Source organism: Elgaria multicarinata, chromosome 15 (genome assembly GCF_023053635.1).
Source record: "Elgaria multicarinata webbii isolate HBS135686 ecotype San Diego chromosome 15, rElgMul1.1.pri, whole genome shotgun sequence".
NCBI lineage: Eukaryota > Metazoa > Chordata > Lepidosauria > Squamata > Anguidae > Elgaria > Elgaria multicarinata.
Window position 1 is genome coordinate 18,879,036 of NC_086185.1, and position 19,152 is coordinate 18,898,187.

A 19,152-nucleotide genomic window follows, 5' to 3' on the forward strand; every position below is an offset into this window, starting at 1 on the left:
TCTTTCATGATTATATACTAATAACTGTAGTTAAAAATAATCATAATCATAATCATGTACAAGATAAAACAATGACCTGAAAGCAAAGAGACTATCTGAAGTTCTCCTCTCTTTTACAGCCACTGAGAGAATCTCATCCAAAACATGCTGCCATTTCTACAAAGAGGAAGACCAACCTCCTCTTAAAATGATATTTTGTGCCATGGCAGCTCAATGGGGAAAGAAGCACACCTTTATTTACCATTTTTGTTTCTTTTGGCTTTTTAAAAACTTTTTTTCTTTTTTCTTTCTTTTTTTTTCTTTTTTGCATGCTGTTTGTTATTTACTGAGTAAGCTGAATTTCCCTTCAATCCATTATGTAGGATACCATCCTTCAGCTTCCATTCTGAATCCTATATACATAAATATTCACAAACCTGACGTGGTTTGCATGTGGATTAAAATCGTGTTAAGCTGTGACTATGTACAATCACACTTTAAAGCCTGAAATAGCTTAATTTGTCAAGATATGCCTTTTCTTTATAGCTGGTGCTCATGGATCAAAGTGGCGTTGCTCACAGACACGGGTGTCGCCTGGGCAGGGATGAAGTTTGCAAGAGGAATAACTTTGACTGGGTCTTCGCTGGTGCAATGTCTTTCACAGGTGTTGTAGAACTGAGGCCTGGGCCCCCCTTGACCTTTGTCAGTATCATCCTTGGGAAGGGGCCTGCCCAGGGTGTGTCTTCCCTCTGGCATGGCTCCTCGCCCCCATCCTTGCTGAAAGCCAAAAGCTGGCAAAGGAGGGTTGCATTGCTGGAACTGTGTCAACGAAGGAGGCATCCAGCAATTGTCGGAATGGCCGAGGATGAGACATTCCTGTGTGCAGGTTTCGGAAGCTTCAGCGAGAGCCTTTTGGAGGTTCACCTCAATAGCTTAAAAGAAAAGAGAGAGGGAGAGAAGAAGAGGAATAGAAGTTACTGAAAACGTCTGTATTCCTTTGGCACTTTTAGCACAATTCACAAGAATCACACGAGGCAAGGTCATGTTTATCTACCATACTTTTAATCTGCCCGATAACGGAAACTCTCATTAAAAAGGTAAAATACAAACAATAAAAAAGAAGAAAGCCAAGATAAAACCAGCAGCAAAGAACAGAACCATCTCAACAAAACCACATTAAAACCAGCAGAAGAGCAATCTATTAAAAGCACTTGAAACAGTTCTTAGAATAGTAAGGGGGAGGGGGGAAGAGAAGGCCTTCTCATGGCAATGGGGAAACACCCACCCAGCCAGCCGCAGACATAGGTGCCATACAAACTCTCTGTGGAGCACATTTCTCAAGCGAAGTGCTACCACTGAAAAATACATCTTTTCTTGTAGCCACTCACCTCAGAACTAGGGAAGTCTGAATTCACCCCCACTTCTGCCGTGCAGTGTTTACTGGACTGCCCGACCCTGTTTGCTGTGAGCAGTGAGGCACCAGGCAGTCTGCAGGCACCCAGTGAGTGGCATGCTGCCAGCTGCTTCCTTGCTGAGACTCCATTTTGTATAAAAATGGCATCTCAGCCCCCCTTTTTTTTTGTAAAGGGCCATTTATGCAAATACTGGCCTTAAAGGGCCTATTTGCCTGTAATGTTGCATAAATGGCTCCTTTACAGCCACTATTAGCAGGGAGTAAAGCTCACTTACAGTCTACCTGGCCAGTGTTTGTTCTGTATCCGCTCTCAGCAGAATGGTCCTGGTGTTATGAAGCTGATAACATTTTTAGAATCATGAATGGGGATTCTGAACTAAGTCAGCACTTGTGACATTATGACATAGTCACAAGTCATAGCATGTATCCTCAAGTGACTATGGCCGTTGCTAGACAAGGAGTTAGCCCGGTGTGAGGCCCGGTCTCCCTCCTGTGCATCCAGATGACGCACAGGGGATCCCGGGGTCAGGCCGGGCTAAGTCCTCCCTTGAACCAGGATAAGCGGATTCGCTTATGGCCCGGCTTTTCCACAGCCCTGGCCTGAGGCCGGGGCTGTGGAAGGTCTAGCAGGGTCCATGGCTTTTTCCGGCTGCTCGCTTACTCGTGAGTAGCTGGGAGAAGCCACGGACAGGGTTCATAGGAGTTTCACAGCATTCCATAGGAGTGCTGTGCCCATCAGGCCGGGGGGGGGGGGAATCACAGGGGGGAGATGGGGGCCAGGGGAAAGAACGGACCCGGCAGGAGAGATGGGTGGGGGTAAGAAGAACAGGGACAGGACCTGGCGGACGGGGACAGGGAAAGAAGGACGGGGACAGGACCTGGCGGACAGGGGGGAGAAGGACGGGGACAGGCATGGCGGATGGGGACAGGGCATGGCGGACGGGGGGAGGACGGGTGAGCGAGCGGGCAGGGGGGGGCATCAGACATTGTGGGAGGGAAATCAGGGGCAGTGGGAGCAGGTAACCCTTTATTTTTTTTAAAAAAAAAGTCCTTACTTTTACGTTGGTGCGCTCCTCCGCACATGGCCCTTTAAGTTGGGAAAAACCAGAGCAAGCGATGGGGCTTTCCCTTGCCCCGTCGTATCTTTACGTCTAGCTAGGGGTGACGGTGCGCGCTAGCTGCAACGCGGCGTCGCCCCTACTCGCGACCAGATTATCTGGTAGGTCTAGCGAGGCCCTATGTATGTTGGGGATGTAGAGATGAATTATGTTACTGATAGGGGATGGAGTCCCACTGATGTGTACAGATTCCCAAGAGCCGTAGGAAATAACATTATCAGGAATATCATAAGGACAATTCGCAACAGGCTCAGGTTTATGTCTGGTCAATTTAGGGCACCCAGCAGACTCTCTCCAAATTAATTCAATTAAAATGTTCCCCTCTAAATCAGAAGAGAGAAGATCACACATCGTCACTTTACACTCTCTTGCCACATTCAGCATTTCTTTTTTTAAATAAAAAAAAGTCATTGTCATTCTTCATGTCTTGATGCTTTCTAAATATAGGTGCTTTTGTTCTGATCTGAATGTTCATTTGCATCAAAGACAAAGAGGATTTCTTGTTGTTGAAGGCAAAGAACAAAGTCTTAATCTTTGATGCTAGAGGTAGCATTGTCAACTCTCGCAGAAACAATGTACAGAGATTCTAAGGTGTTTGTTGTATCTTTATCACTCACTCACTCTCACACACACCAACTAATCATCAGCTGATCAAAATGTTTATTTAGCACAGATCTGGATGGAAGACATAACAATAGGAAAAATACAACTGAAATTATCCTAACACCTTCCCAAGCAGGTGAAAACTGCACACAGCAGCCCTGTTCTTGCATCATTTCTCCTGTGTTAAATGAAGGTGTGGGAAGAGGATAATTTCAGCCCTACTCCCGCCCCCTCCATCATCACATCCATCACCCTGTACATCTGGATGGTGACAGTAAGAACAAGACATCTCCCTGTATCCATGCAGGATCGTCACATGATTAAGAATCTTGAAAAATCACTTACAAGAATGTCAAAATTAGACATTAATTAGACCCTTCTTAGAGTCAGAAGACCTAAAGACAGTAGTGCACGCACTGGTAACCTCAAGGCTTGACTTCTGCAATGCACTTTTCATAGGGCTACCATTGCACCTAGTTCGGAAACTTCAACTAGTTCAAAAAATATGGCAGCCAGGTTGGTCACCAGTACATCTAGGGGTGAGCATATTACCCCAACATTAAAATCACTCCACTGGCTGCCAATTAGTTTCCGGGCAAAGTACAAAGTGTTGGTCATTATCTTTAAAGCCTTAAATGGTTTGGGTCCAGGTTACCTGCGGGATCGCCTTCTCCCATATAGTCCGCCCCACACACTCAGGTCCTCTGGGGTGAACTTACTTCATTCAGCTAAAACTAGGCTGACATCAGTTTCCCAGAGGACCTTTACTTCTGTCGCCCCCAGATTGTGGAATGGCCTGCTGGAGGAGATTCATAAAATTAACTCTCTGTGTGATTTTAAGGCAGCTTTAAAGACTAGCCTTTTCCGGCAGGCCTATCCAGGGGCGGATCTACACAGCGTACTGAAGGTGCTTGCGTGCGCCTCGAAAATGATTGTGTAGATCCTGCCCTGGAAGAGGTGGAGGAAGAGGCAGCTGGGAAATCCGGCGGCAGCGGCAGCGGCAGCAAGGACGCGGCCGGATTTCCCAGCCTCCTCCTCCTCCTCTGCCTCTTCCAGGGCAGGATCTACACAATCGTTTTCGGGGCGCACTGGAGGCGCACGCAAGCGCCTTCAGAACGCTGTGTAGATCCGCCCCAGGTCAATGTAAAATCAAGAATTTTTAAGATGTATTGATTCCTGTTCTAATGTTGTTCCCCGCCTCGATCCAAAGGGAGAGGCGGGTAAGAAATAAAATTATTATTATTATTATTATTATTATTATTATTATTATAGTGGTGCCTGGGTTTTGCTTCTTTTTTTTCATTCTCTCTCCCATTTCTTTTTCCTTTTATGTTGTGCCTTTTAGATTGTAAGGCGGAGGGCAGAGACTGCCTTATTATAAACCTTTGTAAACCACCCTGGGAGCATTTTTTTTGTGGGGCGGACTGAAGAGTAGGATAATAATGCTGTAATAAATAAATAAAGTGTGGAACTCACTGCCACAAGATATGGTGGTCTTGATGGTTGTGAGCTTAGATGGTTTTAAAACAGGGTTAGTCAGATTCATGGAGACTCAAGCTAGCAATAGTTACTGGTCAGGGTGACAGCATGAGGCCTCCAGATTTCAGAGGCAGTGTGCTTTGACGACAAGAGATATTGATTGTCATCGTGTCCTGACTGTGAGCTTTCCACAGGCATCAGCATGGCTATTGTGGGAAACAGATACAGCAGGGCTCTTATGCTTTTGACATAAGCTGGGTCTCAAATGCTAAACTCTTTTCTCCCGTTCCAAAATGGTGAACCAGTGTGACTCCTCAATCACCTTTCTATAGGGAAATCCTATGGACTGTGTGATGTGACCCATATTATATTTGGGGATACTGTGCATATCCACCAAACCCCAGTTAATGGAAGCCAGTGTGGTGAATATAATTCTTTTTAAGGTCTCTACACTTCAAGAGCCCTGGGGTTGTGGGGAGAAGAAGTCAAAACTCAGCAACTAATCTGCAGTAATAAAATAGGCTATCAAAGATAATTGGGATGCAAACGTTGGTTTTGCTAAAAGAAAACACACAGACACACACAGTGGTATGAAATATTACATTTTTGCTCTGAGAAATAAGCAGCATTGGAATCTCGTTCATCAACACCTGGCTGACTCCAGCATGAGATGTGGATATTGTTCTCTATGAATATTCACCACGTATCATATCTTTAGTATCTGCTCTGCCTACTTTAGTAATGTATCTTCTTTCATCTTGTACGTAATCCACTTGCCTTTACCCCTCCAACTTTTGTTATCCTCTTTTTCATTTGCTGCTTGCCTTCCTGAATAGTAAGTAATTCAGAAGCAAAACAAATTTGTCTTCTGCATCAAAACTGAGCCCCACCTCTTTAAGAACAACCTCTCCCTGAACAAAATAAGAACAGCTTTGCTGGCTCAAACCAAGAGCTTATCAAGCCCTGCATTCTGTTGTTTGTCCCCAGCTTCTGGGATGTCTTGGGTATACTGTGTCTTTATTAGTGATTTTGCTAAGACTCTTATTACAGGCAATACAATAGCCCTGGGGGAAAAACTATATTTCCCAAGGGCTACTGGAGCTTAGCCTGCATGCTGTTACATTGTAGAAAGAAGACAGAAGCTCTTCCTTCTTCCTGCAGATGGTAAGTATGTACTACTCCAGCTGGTAAGTTTGGTGGAAGGGTCTTTTGGAGCTCAGGGGAGTACAATTGAGATGGCTCAGAAATAGGAGGAGCTACTTCTTGATTACTTCAGAATTAGTTTGGCTTATTTCCAAACCCACTGGTGAAGATAATACAGTGTGTGGAAGGGGACTGCTTACTCATCAATATGTGGAATGTGCACATTCTATCCAGAGGCCTTACAGAGTCTACTGTATGCAGGGTGTGAAGGTATCTGGGATTCCAATCCAGGTCTATAATCATAGAATCATAGATTAGTAGAGTTGGAAGGGGCCTATAAAGCCATCTAGTCCATCCTCCTGCTCAGTGCAGGAATCCACCCTAAAGCATCCCTGACAGATGGTTGTCCAGCTGCCTCTAGTGTGGGAGAGCCCACAACCTCCCTAGGTAGCTGGTTCCATTGTCATAATGTCAGGAAGTTTTTCCTGATGTTTAGCTGGAATCTGGCTTCCTGTAACTTGAGCCCATTATTCCATGTCCTGCACTCTGGGATGGTCGAGAAGAGATCCTGGCCCTCTGTGTGACAACCTTTCAAGTATTTGAAGAGTGCTATCATGTCTCCCCTCAATCTTCTCTTCTCCAGGCTAAATATGCCCAGTTGTTTCAGTCTCTCTTCATAGGGCTTTGTTCCTGGACCCCTGATCATCCTGGTTGCCCTCCTCTGAACACACTCCAGCTTGTCTGCATTCTTCTTGAAGTGTGGAGCCCAGAACTGGACACAATACTCAATAGTAATGATTGTCTACTGCAGCGTTCAACCAGAAGAATTGAGTGATGGTGAATGGATATGTCTTTCTAGAGCTCCTTCCCATCCAAAGGTTGTATGGACATTTGGACTCATTAAGTATAAGTCAAGTTCTACACACTCACACAAATCAATATTTGTGTCAGTACCATATTAGTTCGCAATGGTCTGGATCTGCTGTAGATTGACAATAGGCATGAATAGAAGTTACATTCCCCATAAAAATGCAACACAAAATTTACCTGCAGATGGTAAGTGATCTCAATCATAAGGAAATGTCCACAACTTCTATGATTGCTTACCATACTATGGCCAAGATGTAACTGTATTACCAGGCACTGGTGAGACTAGATGTTGGCTCAAATCATAAGAAATTCAAAAGTCCAGTGGCATCCTCCTTGGTGCAATTTTCACATTGCACAGATCAGCCAAGAATTTCTGAGGGCACAGTAAAAGGGTTCTTGGTTTGCATACTCCGCCTCTTCCAGGTTGAGGGAAGTCACTAAGCATGCTTTGCCTGAGAGTTTCCCAAATATTCTTGATCAAGCAGTGGTGGGAAGGTTATCAATAGCTGTGATAGGACTATCATGGCTATCGAGCAAAGTATAAAGTGTTGGTTATCACCTTTAAAGACCTACATGGTTTGGGTCCATGCTACCTGTGGGATCACCTTCTCCCATACACACTCAGGTCCTCTGGGAAGGACTTCAGTCAGCCAAAACTAGATTAACAACTTTTACCCAAAGGACCTTCTCTTCTGCTGCTCCCAGACTTTAGAATGGCCTGCCGGAGAAGACTCATCAACTCATCAACTTCACAGACTCATCAACTTCACAGTCTACTAGCATTCAAGAAAGCTATAAAGGCTGATCTCTTCGAGCAGGCCTATCCAGTGGAATTTTAGGATGTTTTTTAGGATGTTTTTTAGGATGTTTTTCACAATGTATATTATGTTTTAATTGAGCATTATGTATTTTATTGTTTATTGTTGTTCCCTGACTCAATCAAAATGGAAAGGCGCGCAAGAAATAAAATTATTATTATTATTATTATTATTATTATTATTATTATTATTATTCTGAATGCAATTTACTGCTATTACTGCTTTTATTGCAAGGCAACTGATCATATGGATCGGGGAAAGAGGGGGAAACAAAAGCCAATATTTGCCCTTAGATTCTCTCTCTCTCTCTCTCTCTCTCTCCCCTAAATATATCCATGAAAGAAGTGGAAAAAGAAAAAGAATGAAAAGAAAGAAAAAAGACAGAAACTATGCACTCTGGTATACCTGCTGTGACAGTATTTTAGAGCAGCAGTTTGATACATCTGATCAAACTCCCACATTATTTGCAGGGTCAGGAAGAGGCTGAATATCCCGGGCTTAAGAATACTACTCTGTCTTCTTTTCTTGTTTTCTTGTTGCTCATATAACTACCCACTAAAGTACATCTCCTATTCTTATTTGAACTCAAAATTGCTCTGGGAAGCAAACAGTGGGATCATGTTTGTTTCATAATTTGTCTGGCCCAAAAATAAGAACTCCCCCCCCCCCCCGCCCTTGGTGGGTGGTTGTGGTAAGGCTGTCAGGTGAATTTCTATCTCCTCAAATAGAAAGACCTGAGTTTGACTTACAAGCACAATAGTTGAAAAGCTTTTATTCATTGTTCATCAGCCAGTATCATTCATAGGTTAAAAGAGCTTTTAATAATTATATAGAACAGTGCACTTTGGGATGAGTGTGGAGGTTGTTACAGTATTGCCAGTAGCTATCTTCAGTCAAAAAACCAATCATTTAACCCAATTGTCTTCTCTAAACCTTTCTTCTTATCCACGGAGGGAGGCTTTTTGTCATAGACAAAAGATACATATAGCAAGCATAAATGAGGATCCGGATATGATTATCCCTGGGGAATAATAGCTGGTGCTAGAACGAGGAGGTTGGTAAAGTATTCTTGCTCTTCTGCAATATAAAAGGAATACACTCCTCTGTGTCTGAGGAAACCAAAAAGGTGCACTCGAATTAGTTCATCGGGGGACATCATTTGTACAGTTCAGTTTCACTCTGTCAGTTTCCCACCATAGTATCATATTGGCTCATTTCCACATTGCACTGCAATTTCCGCAAAAATGTCAGCACAAAAAATATGCATTTCACCTAATATATGCATTTTTACATGCTTTTCCAAGTGCACTCTTTTTGCAAGCAATCTCTTCTGATAGCAATGTGGTGGTTGCGTTTTTAATTGTGTTTTAATGCATTTGTTTTATTATGACTTTAATCAAGTTTTATTTATGATTGTAATCTGTCTTGAGGCTAATCTTTTCTTGGTAGAAAGGCAAGGTACAAATAAGTAAATGAATAATAAATACAATGCTTGTGTGTACAAGTTCCTCTAATATACGTGTGTGTATATATGTGTGTTTATGCACTTTCCCTTAATATATGCACATTTGTGTGCATTTTTGGAGTTGCAAACTGCATCAGAAAATTATCAGTTTTAGTACATAAGTATGCTCTGGTTTGCATATTGAATTTGGGAGGTGCAACTTGGAAAAACTCATATTAAAATGATTTCTGCTCTGTCTTACTATTATTTTGTTTTAATCATTTTCATTACATCTCATTTTATCTTGTTTTTAATCTTGCTATATATATTTTTAATATGAACTGCTAAGGGATTTTAGTATATTAAGTGGTATAAAGGTTTTATAAATAAATAGTCTGACTTGAATGGATTTTTTGAGTCAGCTTTTCAGGAACAAAACCAGTCTCTTCTATGTAATGGCTTTAACAGTCTTGCATACTATTGCATAACTTGCACCATAATTATTGCCTACCTGAAAGCTGCAACATATATAAAACAAAAAGAACATGGTCCCCAATAGCAATACAAACTAGAGCCATTTTATTTATTTATTTATTTATCTTGCATTTTGTATGGGGTGGCGGGGAATGAAAACTTGGGTGAAAGAGACTGGGAGAGGTGAGAATTTTGGGGAACTTTTTCCTTGGGGAAGGGAACAGGATTTTCCACATACCATTTTAAATGTAGGCAATTGTTGAAGGGTTTTCTTTCTACTACACACACACACACACACACACACACACACACACACACACACAAACACACACCATCATTTACAGAAGCCCAGGAGTTCTTATTTGATACCTATTGTAGAGGGCAAGGTCACATGGGCCTTCGCTAGACCTAAGGATTATCCCAGGCAAATGGAGGGGTCCTCCCTGCCTGCTCCCAGGATCCCCTGTGTGTCATTTGGATGCACAGGGATGATCCTGGGATATAGGCCTGGTCTAGCCATGGCCTCCAATAAGCATTCTGGAAGAATTGCTGGGCTCCTCCAAGTGCCAGGGTATTTAAAAAAATAGAAAGATGATCCCTCCCCAAGGAGAAAATTCTCAAAATTTTCCCCCTCCCTGCGAAAGAGGCAGGAAAAACAACAACAACAATGCGTCAGATCCCGAAAATAGAGGCCAGCACTGGTCCTTCATCTATGTTAAGGACTTGTAAAATTGTTTGTTTTAATATTGGAATTTTTTTTGTACATTTCTTTTCCTAGGTTTAAAATGTATATGTTTTTAAATTTTCTAAGGCTCCTTGAGCCCAGTATTGGGCAAAAGGCGGGATACAAATAATAATAATAATAATAATAATAATAATAATAATAATAATAATAATAATAATAATACAAACACTCCAAGTGTGAAAGACGTACAACACAACTCTAGGCTAGCTAGTTACAAAAATTTATAATAAGTGTTACAGTTTTGCCAATTTGTTTACAATTATAAACAGTCAGATAGGATTTGAAAACAGCTAAATCAGGTACACTGGTCCATTTTCGTGCTGGGCCGAATCCTGTCCCCTGTTTTGGGGAACTTTCTCTCTCCCTCCGAAAGAGATTTTTTCTGTCTCTTTCACAGGAAGGGGGAAAATTTGGAGAATTTTCTCCTTGGGGAGAGGGCCAGGGTTTCCACATACCTTTTTAAAGTGTAGCCAGTAGCTGAGGCGGCTTCCTGTTTTTTTACTATTTCAAAAAGCAAAAAGCAACAAAACAACACCCTCGCTTAACTTGGCATTTGGAGAAGCCCAGCAGTTCTACGTGAATGTTATTGGGGACCATGTGACCTCACCCTCTCCAATAAGCACTCAGGTATAACTCCTGTGCTCCAGCAAGTGCTGGGGGTGTTTTTAAAATAAATAAAAAGAAAGAAACCCCCTCAACAATGGATTATATTTAAAAAGGTATGTGGAAACCCTCTCCCCTCCCCAAGGAGAAAACTCTCTGAAATTCTCACCTCTTGCTCCTGAGTTTTCATTTTTCCTCCACCCCTCATGAAATGCTGAAAATGGAATGGTCAAAATTTTTGCCCAAGCACTAGCCTATTTCAAAACAACTTGTTTTATTTTTTATTATTATTACATTTATATCCCACCTTTTTTCCCCAAGGAACCCAAGATGGCATACATAATCCTCCTCCTCTCCATTTTATCCTTACAACTACAACCCTGTGAAGTAGGTCTGTGACTGGGCCAAAGTTACCCAGAGGGTTTCCATGGCCAAGTGGGGACTAGAACCTGGATCTCCGGACTCCTAGTCCAACACTTTAGCAACTACACCACACTGGATATGCCTATGGAAACCTGGTGTATTTCCATTTTGACTCTATAATGTCTTCATCAGGTACTCCTGTAGACTTGGCATGTTCAGTAACACATCTAGGTTTGGCAATATCCATTCATTTTTATCCCTGCTTTCTGCCATTTGTTTAGGCAGTGCTTAAATAAATGTAATAAATAAATAAATAAAATTAATTAATTAATTAAACCTTTCTGTCGCATTAAATACTTCATTAAGTAACAGAACGCTGTGGAGCTCCCTGTCAAAAAGAGGAGCAGCTTTACACAGCAATATGGCTGATGTACAAGCATACATGGATTTCGTAGGAGTAGTATAACAAGGGCAGTTCTCCAAAAGAAGTTGCTCAGTTCCTGACACTAATGCACGATAAAAATAAATGTGTTGTTCTTGCCTATGCGGAGATGATGGGGGATGTTTGCCCCAGCCTACAAAAGAATAATTCTATTTAATTATTGCATTTTATCCAGACCTTTCTCCATGGTTTTCATAAAAGCCCTGTGAGGTAGATTTGATTGATTCATTTTCTCAAGCAAAATTCACTTTATGGAGAGAATTAAAATTGGGTGAACCTGGATGGATAAATGGATATTTACTTTGGATCAACTACTGGACGCTGAGGATGATTTTTTGTCATTCCCGGCTTTACTTGTTAAATATGATTCACCTGAAAGGGGCGGTACGGCAATACTTGCAATTGCAATGTTTGATAGAATCTATGTTTGGCCCGCCCTCCTTTATAGCTGCAGAGTCTCCTTCACTACTGGAAACATATATTGAGACCAACCAGTAATATCAACCTACAATCCATTATTGGTGGATAAATATGGTATATGTGGTCTTAAGCAGGAATGGAAGAAGGAACTTGATTGTTCTATTTTGCCTAATCAATGGATCGTTCTTTAGCATCTGACTTTGAAGCATCCATGGATGCATGGATCTCTGTTTATGCCTTATTCATTTTAACAGCATTTAACAATGTTAAGTTTGCTTTTAATGGACCGCAGAATTGCTGTTTTTAAATGGATACTGTTGTTTTTATACTGTTTTTTATGTTTTTGATAGTTTTTTAAATTTTGTATACTTTTAATGGTTACTATTTTTAATTGTTGTAAACCGCCCAGGGAGCTTCGGCTGTGGGGCGGTATATAAATGTAATAAAATAAATAAATAAATAAATAAATTATTCAGTAATAACTCTTGCTCCAAATCTATTGAATGCCACAATGTCTCTTTAATAAGGATCTTATTCAGCAAAATTTCAACATCTCTTTAATGAGGGATTGTCTAATACAGCTAATTGCTGGAGGTATAATACAGCTAATATTCCTTTTAACCATATATTTTGGCAATGCCGAATAGTCACCTTTTGGGGGGGAGGAGGTTATTATATAGATAAAGATTGTACTGGAATACTCTTTAGTATTTGCCAATGTACATGTCCTTTTAAATTATCTAGCTGCTTCATGGAAGTTTATAAACGGTCAGTACAAATGGATTCTCCTTGCCCTTTTGACAACTAAAAGACTGATATTACAACATTGGAAGGGTAAACACTCCTATAATACAATGGAGTGAAGACCTTATAACACTTGAGGCCTCCTGCGAGTGGATTCTTATTTGGTCCACTTTTGTTGATGTATAATTCTTAGAAAGCTGCATTCTCTCTCTGTCTCTCTCTGTCTCTCTCTCTCTCACACACACACACACACACTGGCCCTATTCTGAACACACCTTAAACCATGGCTTTAACCATGGTGAATAAAGCTTTTTGCCTTATTTGCCATGGTTAAACCCATAGTTAAAGGTGTCTTCTGAATAGAGCCACACATACATTTTATATGCAAATATTGAAACTGAAATATGTAAATGTATGTAGCTCTGATATAGGCATAAAGCTAAGAATAGAAAATTGCTAACCTGGGCCGGATCTACATTTTGTGTCAAATCATTATGAATGTTGAATAAAAAGCGGGAAACAACACTCTGAAAGTGGTGTATGGAATGTGTCAATGGGCCCCAAGAGTGATCAGTGCACTTCAATACCGATATAAAGTAGGGCTATGCAGCCACCACCCGATCCGCCTCCGAGGCCGATCCAGAGCCCTGAAGCAGCCCCAATCTGCCTCGGGGCTGCCTCGGGGGTTGCCCGACCAGCCTCAGTGCCTAAGCCAAGATGAGTTTCAGGCCCTCCAGATGTGAAACACAGCCTTGCTGTGCAGCCGACACACAGAAAAGGCTCCACCCACCCCCCAACAGTCATTTTACCTGCTTCCTCCATCAACGCCACCATCTTTCTTCTGGTGGCTTCTGGTGCCGCCACCAGAAATGTCCAGAAGTAGGCTGCATGATTTTAAGATATTGTGCAGCCTCTGCTGATTAGTACCTCTATGGCCACCATAGTTTGTGACCATAAGTTCAGTACCTCTATGGCCACAAACTACGGTTGCCATAGAGGTACTGCGATATCTTAAAATCGTGTGGCTTACTCCCTTTCATTTCAGGTGGTGGCACTGGAAGCTACCAGAACCAAGATGGTGGTGGCAGCAGAGGCAGTAGGTAAGGAGACTGGTGGGGGTGGGGCCGGCTCCAAAGCACTGAGGTGGCCCGAAGCTTTGGAGCCAATTGGCTTCAGCTTCAGGCGACCTCGGCCTTCTCCTGACCTGCCTCAGGTCAGTGATTTGGAGGTCCAAATCACCCTGATCTACTTTGGATTCAGGGTTCAGTTCTGAGGCAGTGCACAGCCCTACTATAAAACAGTGGTGTAGGTCTAGGTCTAGCTTCTTACACAAACCAAGGAATGTCCCACATACTTGCTGGGGAATCCCTTTTAATAAAGGATGGGCAGTTCTTGCAGTGATAGGATTTTGAGTCATGGTTAATGTGGTATACTGCCTGTACATTTCTTTCATTCTTTCTTTTTAAGAAAACATTACCAAAAATAAATAAATAAATACATAAACACTCTGTTTTTTGTTGTTGCTGCTGCTGCAGTTGTTTAACATGGAATGTTAATTCTAGCTAAGTCTTAACAAAAGCCAATTCGGAGTTCGACACACTTCTGGATGGTTGCCAACCAACCTTCCATTTCACACACTCTTATTTCATCATAAAGCAAGCAACAATTAGCACACAATTAAGCAAATTGCCATAATTATGCCATTGCTGTTCTACTTTTCATATTTTCCCAACACAGTACATACGTGAATACATACGGAGCTGGCAATGCCAACGTTGCTCTGTTGGTAGCCAGGAGTGTGCCTCGGTTGCTGAAGCGTTTCTTATTAAACAGCTCCAGTAGCACATTGCAGTGTTATCTGCTCAGCAGGAACCTGCTCAAGTGATGCCTATGACAAGCTTAAACTGCTCATGTCAGCCAATAGCTAATAAGAAATGTGCCAGCTTCTTGCTAGAGGTTGTACTCCCGTCTATGCGGGAAGTGAGGTCTAATGTGAGGAAATTATGGCTTGGAATTACTCCTGTGGCCCGAAGTAGCCACTTGGGTAGCATAATTTAGCAGCTTTTGCTATGTAAGAGGCCCAAAATGACAGTAAAAATGAAGAACAAAGTAGAAGTCATCTGTTAGTATAAGTCGGGTTGCTTTAATGAGGTCAGTACCAAGACGCTTTAATGTAGAACCCCTAAAATGATTGCTGTTATAATATACTCTACCTTTCCCCCCCTCTCTTTTTGGTTTAATAATAAAACGCCTTTGGGAGCAGATTGCCATGAATATTTTAGTTTCTCCATATAAGTTTAAATAAATTTGAGGGGAAAAATAAGACCGTGATTAAAAGTTCCAAAGCTTTACGGCTCTTTAATCATAGACCCAAGTAGAACGCACATTAGTCGTTGACAGGTTACTTTTAACTTTTTGGCCTGTTATAAAGAGCTTATTCTTTTTTTAAAAAAAAAAAAAAAATCTAGGACGAGTGAACTGGTTTACATTAAGGAAAAAAAGAAACCTTTGGATTCAAAGTTTATGTTCAATTTATATAGTATCCATACATTTTCATTGTAACTTTGGGCAATCCTGTTAAATTATCCTAGAAATTGCATGAGGGCACATTCCTTGGAACTATTACTCTGAATTCCCCATGGGGATAACATGAAAAACATTTATTTCCCCTTGAATCCTTAAATATTTGAATCAGAGAGTGTAATGGATGGTTCCACATTATTTTACAGAGAATTTGATGCATTCCGCAAACCAAAAAGCAGCATAAATATCAGAATGAAGGTGGCACTTTGTGCTAGATTTAAGGTATAAATAACAACGGCTTCCATTTAATATTTCATTTGCTGCCTCACTTTTGAACTGCTCCTTCTTAAAACATTGATAGGCCCTTCTTTTATTTAACAGGGCATATCCAACAACACTACAATGGCTTTGGATACAAAGTCTAACTGTTTTGGTACAAATGATGTGTGTGTGTGTGTTAAACCAATCAAATATTGAAAAGGGCAATATTAACGGTGTCTTCCATTAATTGAAATATTGTCAAAGTAATTTTTACACAATGTTACACAAGGTGTTGCATAGACATATAATCTTCCAAATGATGTTGCAAGTTTCTCTGCTTGCACTAGTAGCTCAGCTGTTGTAAAATAGCTTTCTTAACAATAGGGAAGGTCAAGGATTTTATTTTATTGGGTCTGCATTTTAGAGTGACCTGTCCTGATTCACACTTCCTGGACTGATATGCAAACTGTAATGTAGTCTTTTTGAACTTCTCTGAACTTTGAAATAAACTTCTCAGATCAAAATGCATACCAAACTGCATATAAAATGCATAGTTCAGATAAAAACACAGTGATTTAGAACAGAATGTGCATTTTAGGGTAAAATGCAAATATATGTATATTTTCTGGGGAAAATGTGTAAAAATAATGAAAACTTCATGAAGGTATTTTGTAGGTTGACCTTATGAGAAGGTGTACAGGGCTCCTGTATCTTTAACAGTTGCATAGAAAAGGGAATTTCAGCAGGTGTCATTTGAATATATGGAGAACCTGATGAAATTCCCTCTTCATCACAACAATTAAAGTACAGGAGCTATACTAGAGTGACCAATTTTAAAAGAGGGCAGGACACCTACAGCTTTAACTGCTGTGGTGTAAAGGAAATTTCACCAGGTTCCCCATATAAACAAATGACACCTGCTGAAATTCCCTTTTCAATACAACTGTTAAAGATTCACAAGCCCTGTCCTCCTTTCCATATGGTCACCCTATGATTTGGGCTTTTAAGCAAAGATTCATGCTGCAATGGATAGGGGGAGACATGTGAATGAACACATGTGAAACTGACATGGGCCAGAAATAAATATCCATTCATCACATGCACACACTCACACACTGTGCTATCATAAGCACTCTCCACAATGAATTATTTTAGGGGTCAAATGATGGCCCCTCAAATGGCACTGAAACACCTACCCCAACTTTTCACACATGAATGGAATGCTTGTTCTACTCCACTTGTATTTTCCACCATTAACAGTTCTCAGGTAGCTCAGTTGTGTACATGTAATGTTTTTTTCTGGAGTCTCAGAAATGCAAAAATCAAAATGGAAAGGTGGGTGCCATACCAAAAGAGTTAACACATAGAAAGTGTACATTTGACCAGAGATTGACATGCCCTGAAACAGAGAGGTATAATTCACATTAAAATCCCTAATATTGACATATTACAAAGCCTTATCATCAAGAAATTTATTTGAAAGTTTCATGAGAATGCAGCCTGCTGTTTATATTAAAGGAAACGTGGAGTAGAAATGCTGACATTCTCATTCTCAATGGCTCGTCAACTGGACTTCAATTTGGTTATTTTGGAAAAAGCATATAAAGTTGGCACTTAGGGAGTAAAACAAAGTCTAATTAACTGAAAGCTGCTTAACCAAATTAAGGTAGCTCTGGCCATTGTGGGAAGTCATTTATATCCCCTTTAACAATTGCATAATTATTCCATTCCCTCATTAACCAAGCATATAAGAGACAATTAGCACCAATTAAACAGATGTGTATACACTTAAGTTCAATTATTTATTTAATCAAGAGTCACTGCCAAATGTGGTACATGCTTTTGTTTAAAGGAAAGAAGCATCTCTACTTGTGAACAAGACCTATTGGTGATTGTTTTTATCAAGTTGATTTATGATCGGATAAGAATGGGGAGCAGGTCCATTCATGGTTTCCTGCTAAGGGGTCAGGAAATGGATGGAAGACAGGATTAGGCTTGGGATATTCAAAAAAAACTCTTTCTGGAAACTCAACCCAATGGCTATCTGTTTCAGGACACCACTCATAGTTAGATATCTTGCCTAGGGTTGTAAAGATCAGGAAACTAAACTGGTTGAGATTCTCTTATTTCCACTTCAAAGCCTGTTCAAACTTATATCCATATCAAATTGTAAGCTTTCCTCCCCATTTGAAAAGCCATGCCTATTTTCAGTACCACACCCAAATGGATGCATCAATTGTGCACATTTTCTCCTATTGAATAAAATGTGTTTGTGTGCATTGTTCCAATGTATGAACTTTGGGAACACATCTTGTATTGCAAAGCTCAGCTAAAAACTTTTCTTTTTCCTAAAGCTTTTAAAACTTGATTTTGTTCTGACTTTATACTGTTAGTTTTACCCTACCCTGTGCCTGTTTACCCTACCCTGTGCCTGTTTGCTTTCTCTTCCCCTCCTTATTGTTTTATTATGGTTTTATTAGAATGTAAGCCTATGCGGCAGGGTCTTGCTTTCTACTGTTTTACTCTGTACAGCACCATGTACATTGATGGTGCTATATAAATAAATAATAATAATAATAATAATGACATCATCAGAAATGTTTGGATGTCAGACCACACATTGTATTTGGGTCTGCGTTAGGTCCCTGGAGGTGTGAATTGTATAAATTATGGTCAAAAATGAACTGAAATGAATTTATCATCTATTCCTAACCTTGCCATCTTAGCTGAATTTTATGGACAGAATCTATTGAGGAGTGGAAATATTTTCATGCCACCCAAGGGGCTTTGAACATAAATTCCTTGAATAGTGGCTCTATCCCTAGGATGTTTTGTGGCAAAGTGATTTTGAAATTGAAGACCATTTTTACGAGCACTTCATATGGTATGGGAGACTGTTCCAATAAGTGCCCAAAACATGAAAATGTTCTTCACAATCATTAAGGAATGTTGACAATGCTACATGTATTCACTTAATTTCTGGAACACAGAAGCAGACTAATGAACGTGTACAATCATACTATAGTCATTGTGAATATTTTCTTTGCTCGATAATTTGAGACATTCACTGGCTGTACACAGAATGGCCAACATTCTTTTCTGGTAATTGATAGTTTCTTATATGTGGAGATTTATTGTAACACTCTTGATAAGGTGATACCTGAAATTAAAACATATTTTTAAAGAAGAAATAATTAGACATTATGGACCAAAATTAGGGCTTTGGGCCTTTTTTGTGTGATTTTGGATGCAATTATATTTCCCTAGATTTGTTTTAGCACTTACTTAAAGCTCAAAAGAAAACTTAAAGCACTTCACTAAATTACATGACAATGGAAGGAAATCTTGAGTTCAGTTCAGTTTTCAAATGTGCTATTATGTTGCTGCTGCTGCAAAAAAAGGGCTCTTAGCTGTCTTCTCCCACAACGTAATAACAACAACAACAACAATAACGCCACAAGAAGAATGACATATATCAGAACTAATTTCATCCCATCACTACTGGTAAAAAAATAAAAGAAATGAAAAATTAAAAGGAAGAAAAGGAAAGAAGGAAGCAAACAAAGAAGAAAGAAAGAACTCTGTCCTCCAGCTAAAACCTTGAAAATCCCATAAAAAAGGCTCATGCATTCATGCATAATTAGTAGGGGTCAGCAGATCAAACTTATTAATGGAAAGTACATTTTAATTCTCATAAACTGGTTGGAGG

The 19,152-nt window shown here is 40.4% G+C and overlaps 1 protein-coding gene across 1 annotated transcript in view; it reads right to left on the reverse strand.

Moving 5' to 3' along the window:
* Positions 1-322: 322 nt before the first annotated feature.
* PCDH11X (protocadherin 11 X-linked) overlaps positions 323-19,152 on the reverse strand; it is a 700,409-nt gene continuing 681,579 nt past the window's right edge. Inside the window, exon 6 of the mRNA XM_063142140.1 lies at positions 323-911. Coding sequence (XP_062998210.1) covers positions 520-911 — 392 coding nt within the window. The 3' untranslated portion in view covers positions 323-519. The remainder of the gene's footprint in view (positions 912-19,152) is intronic.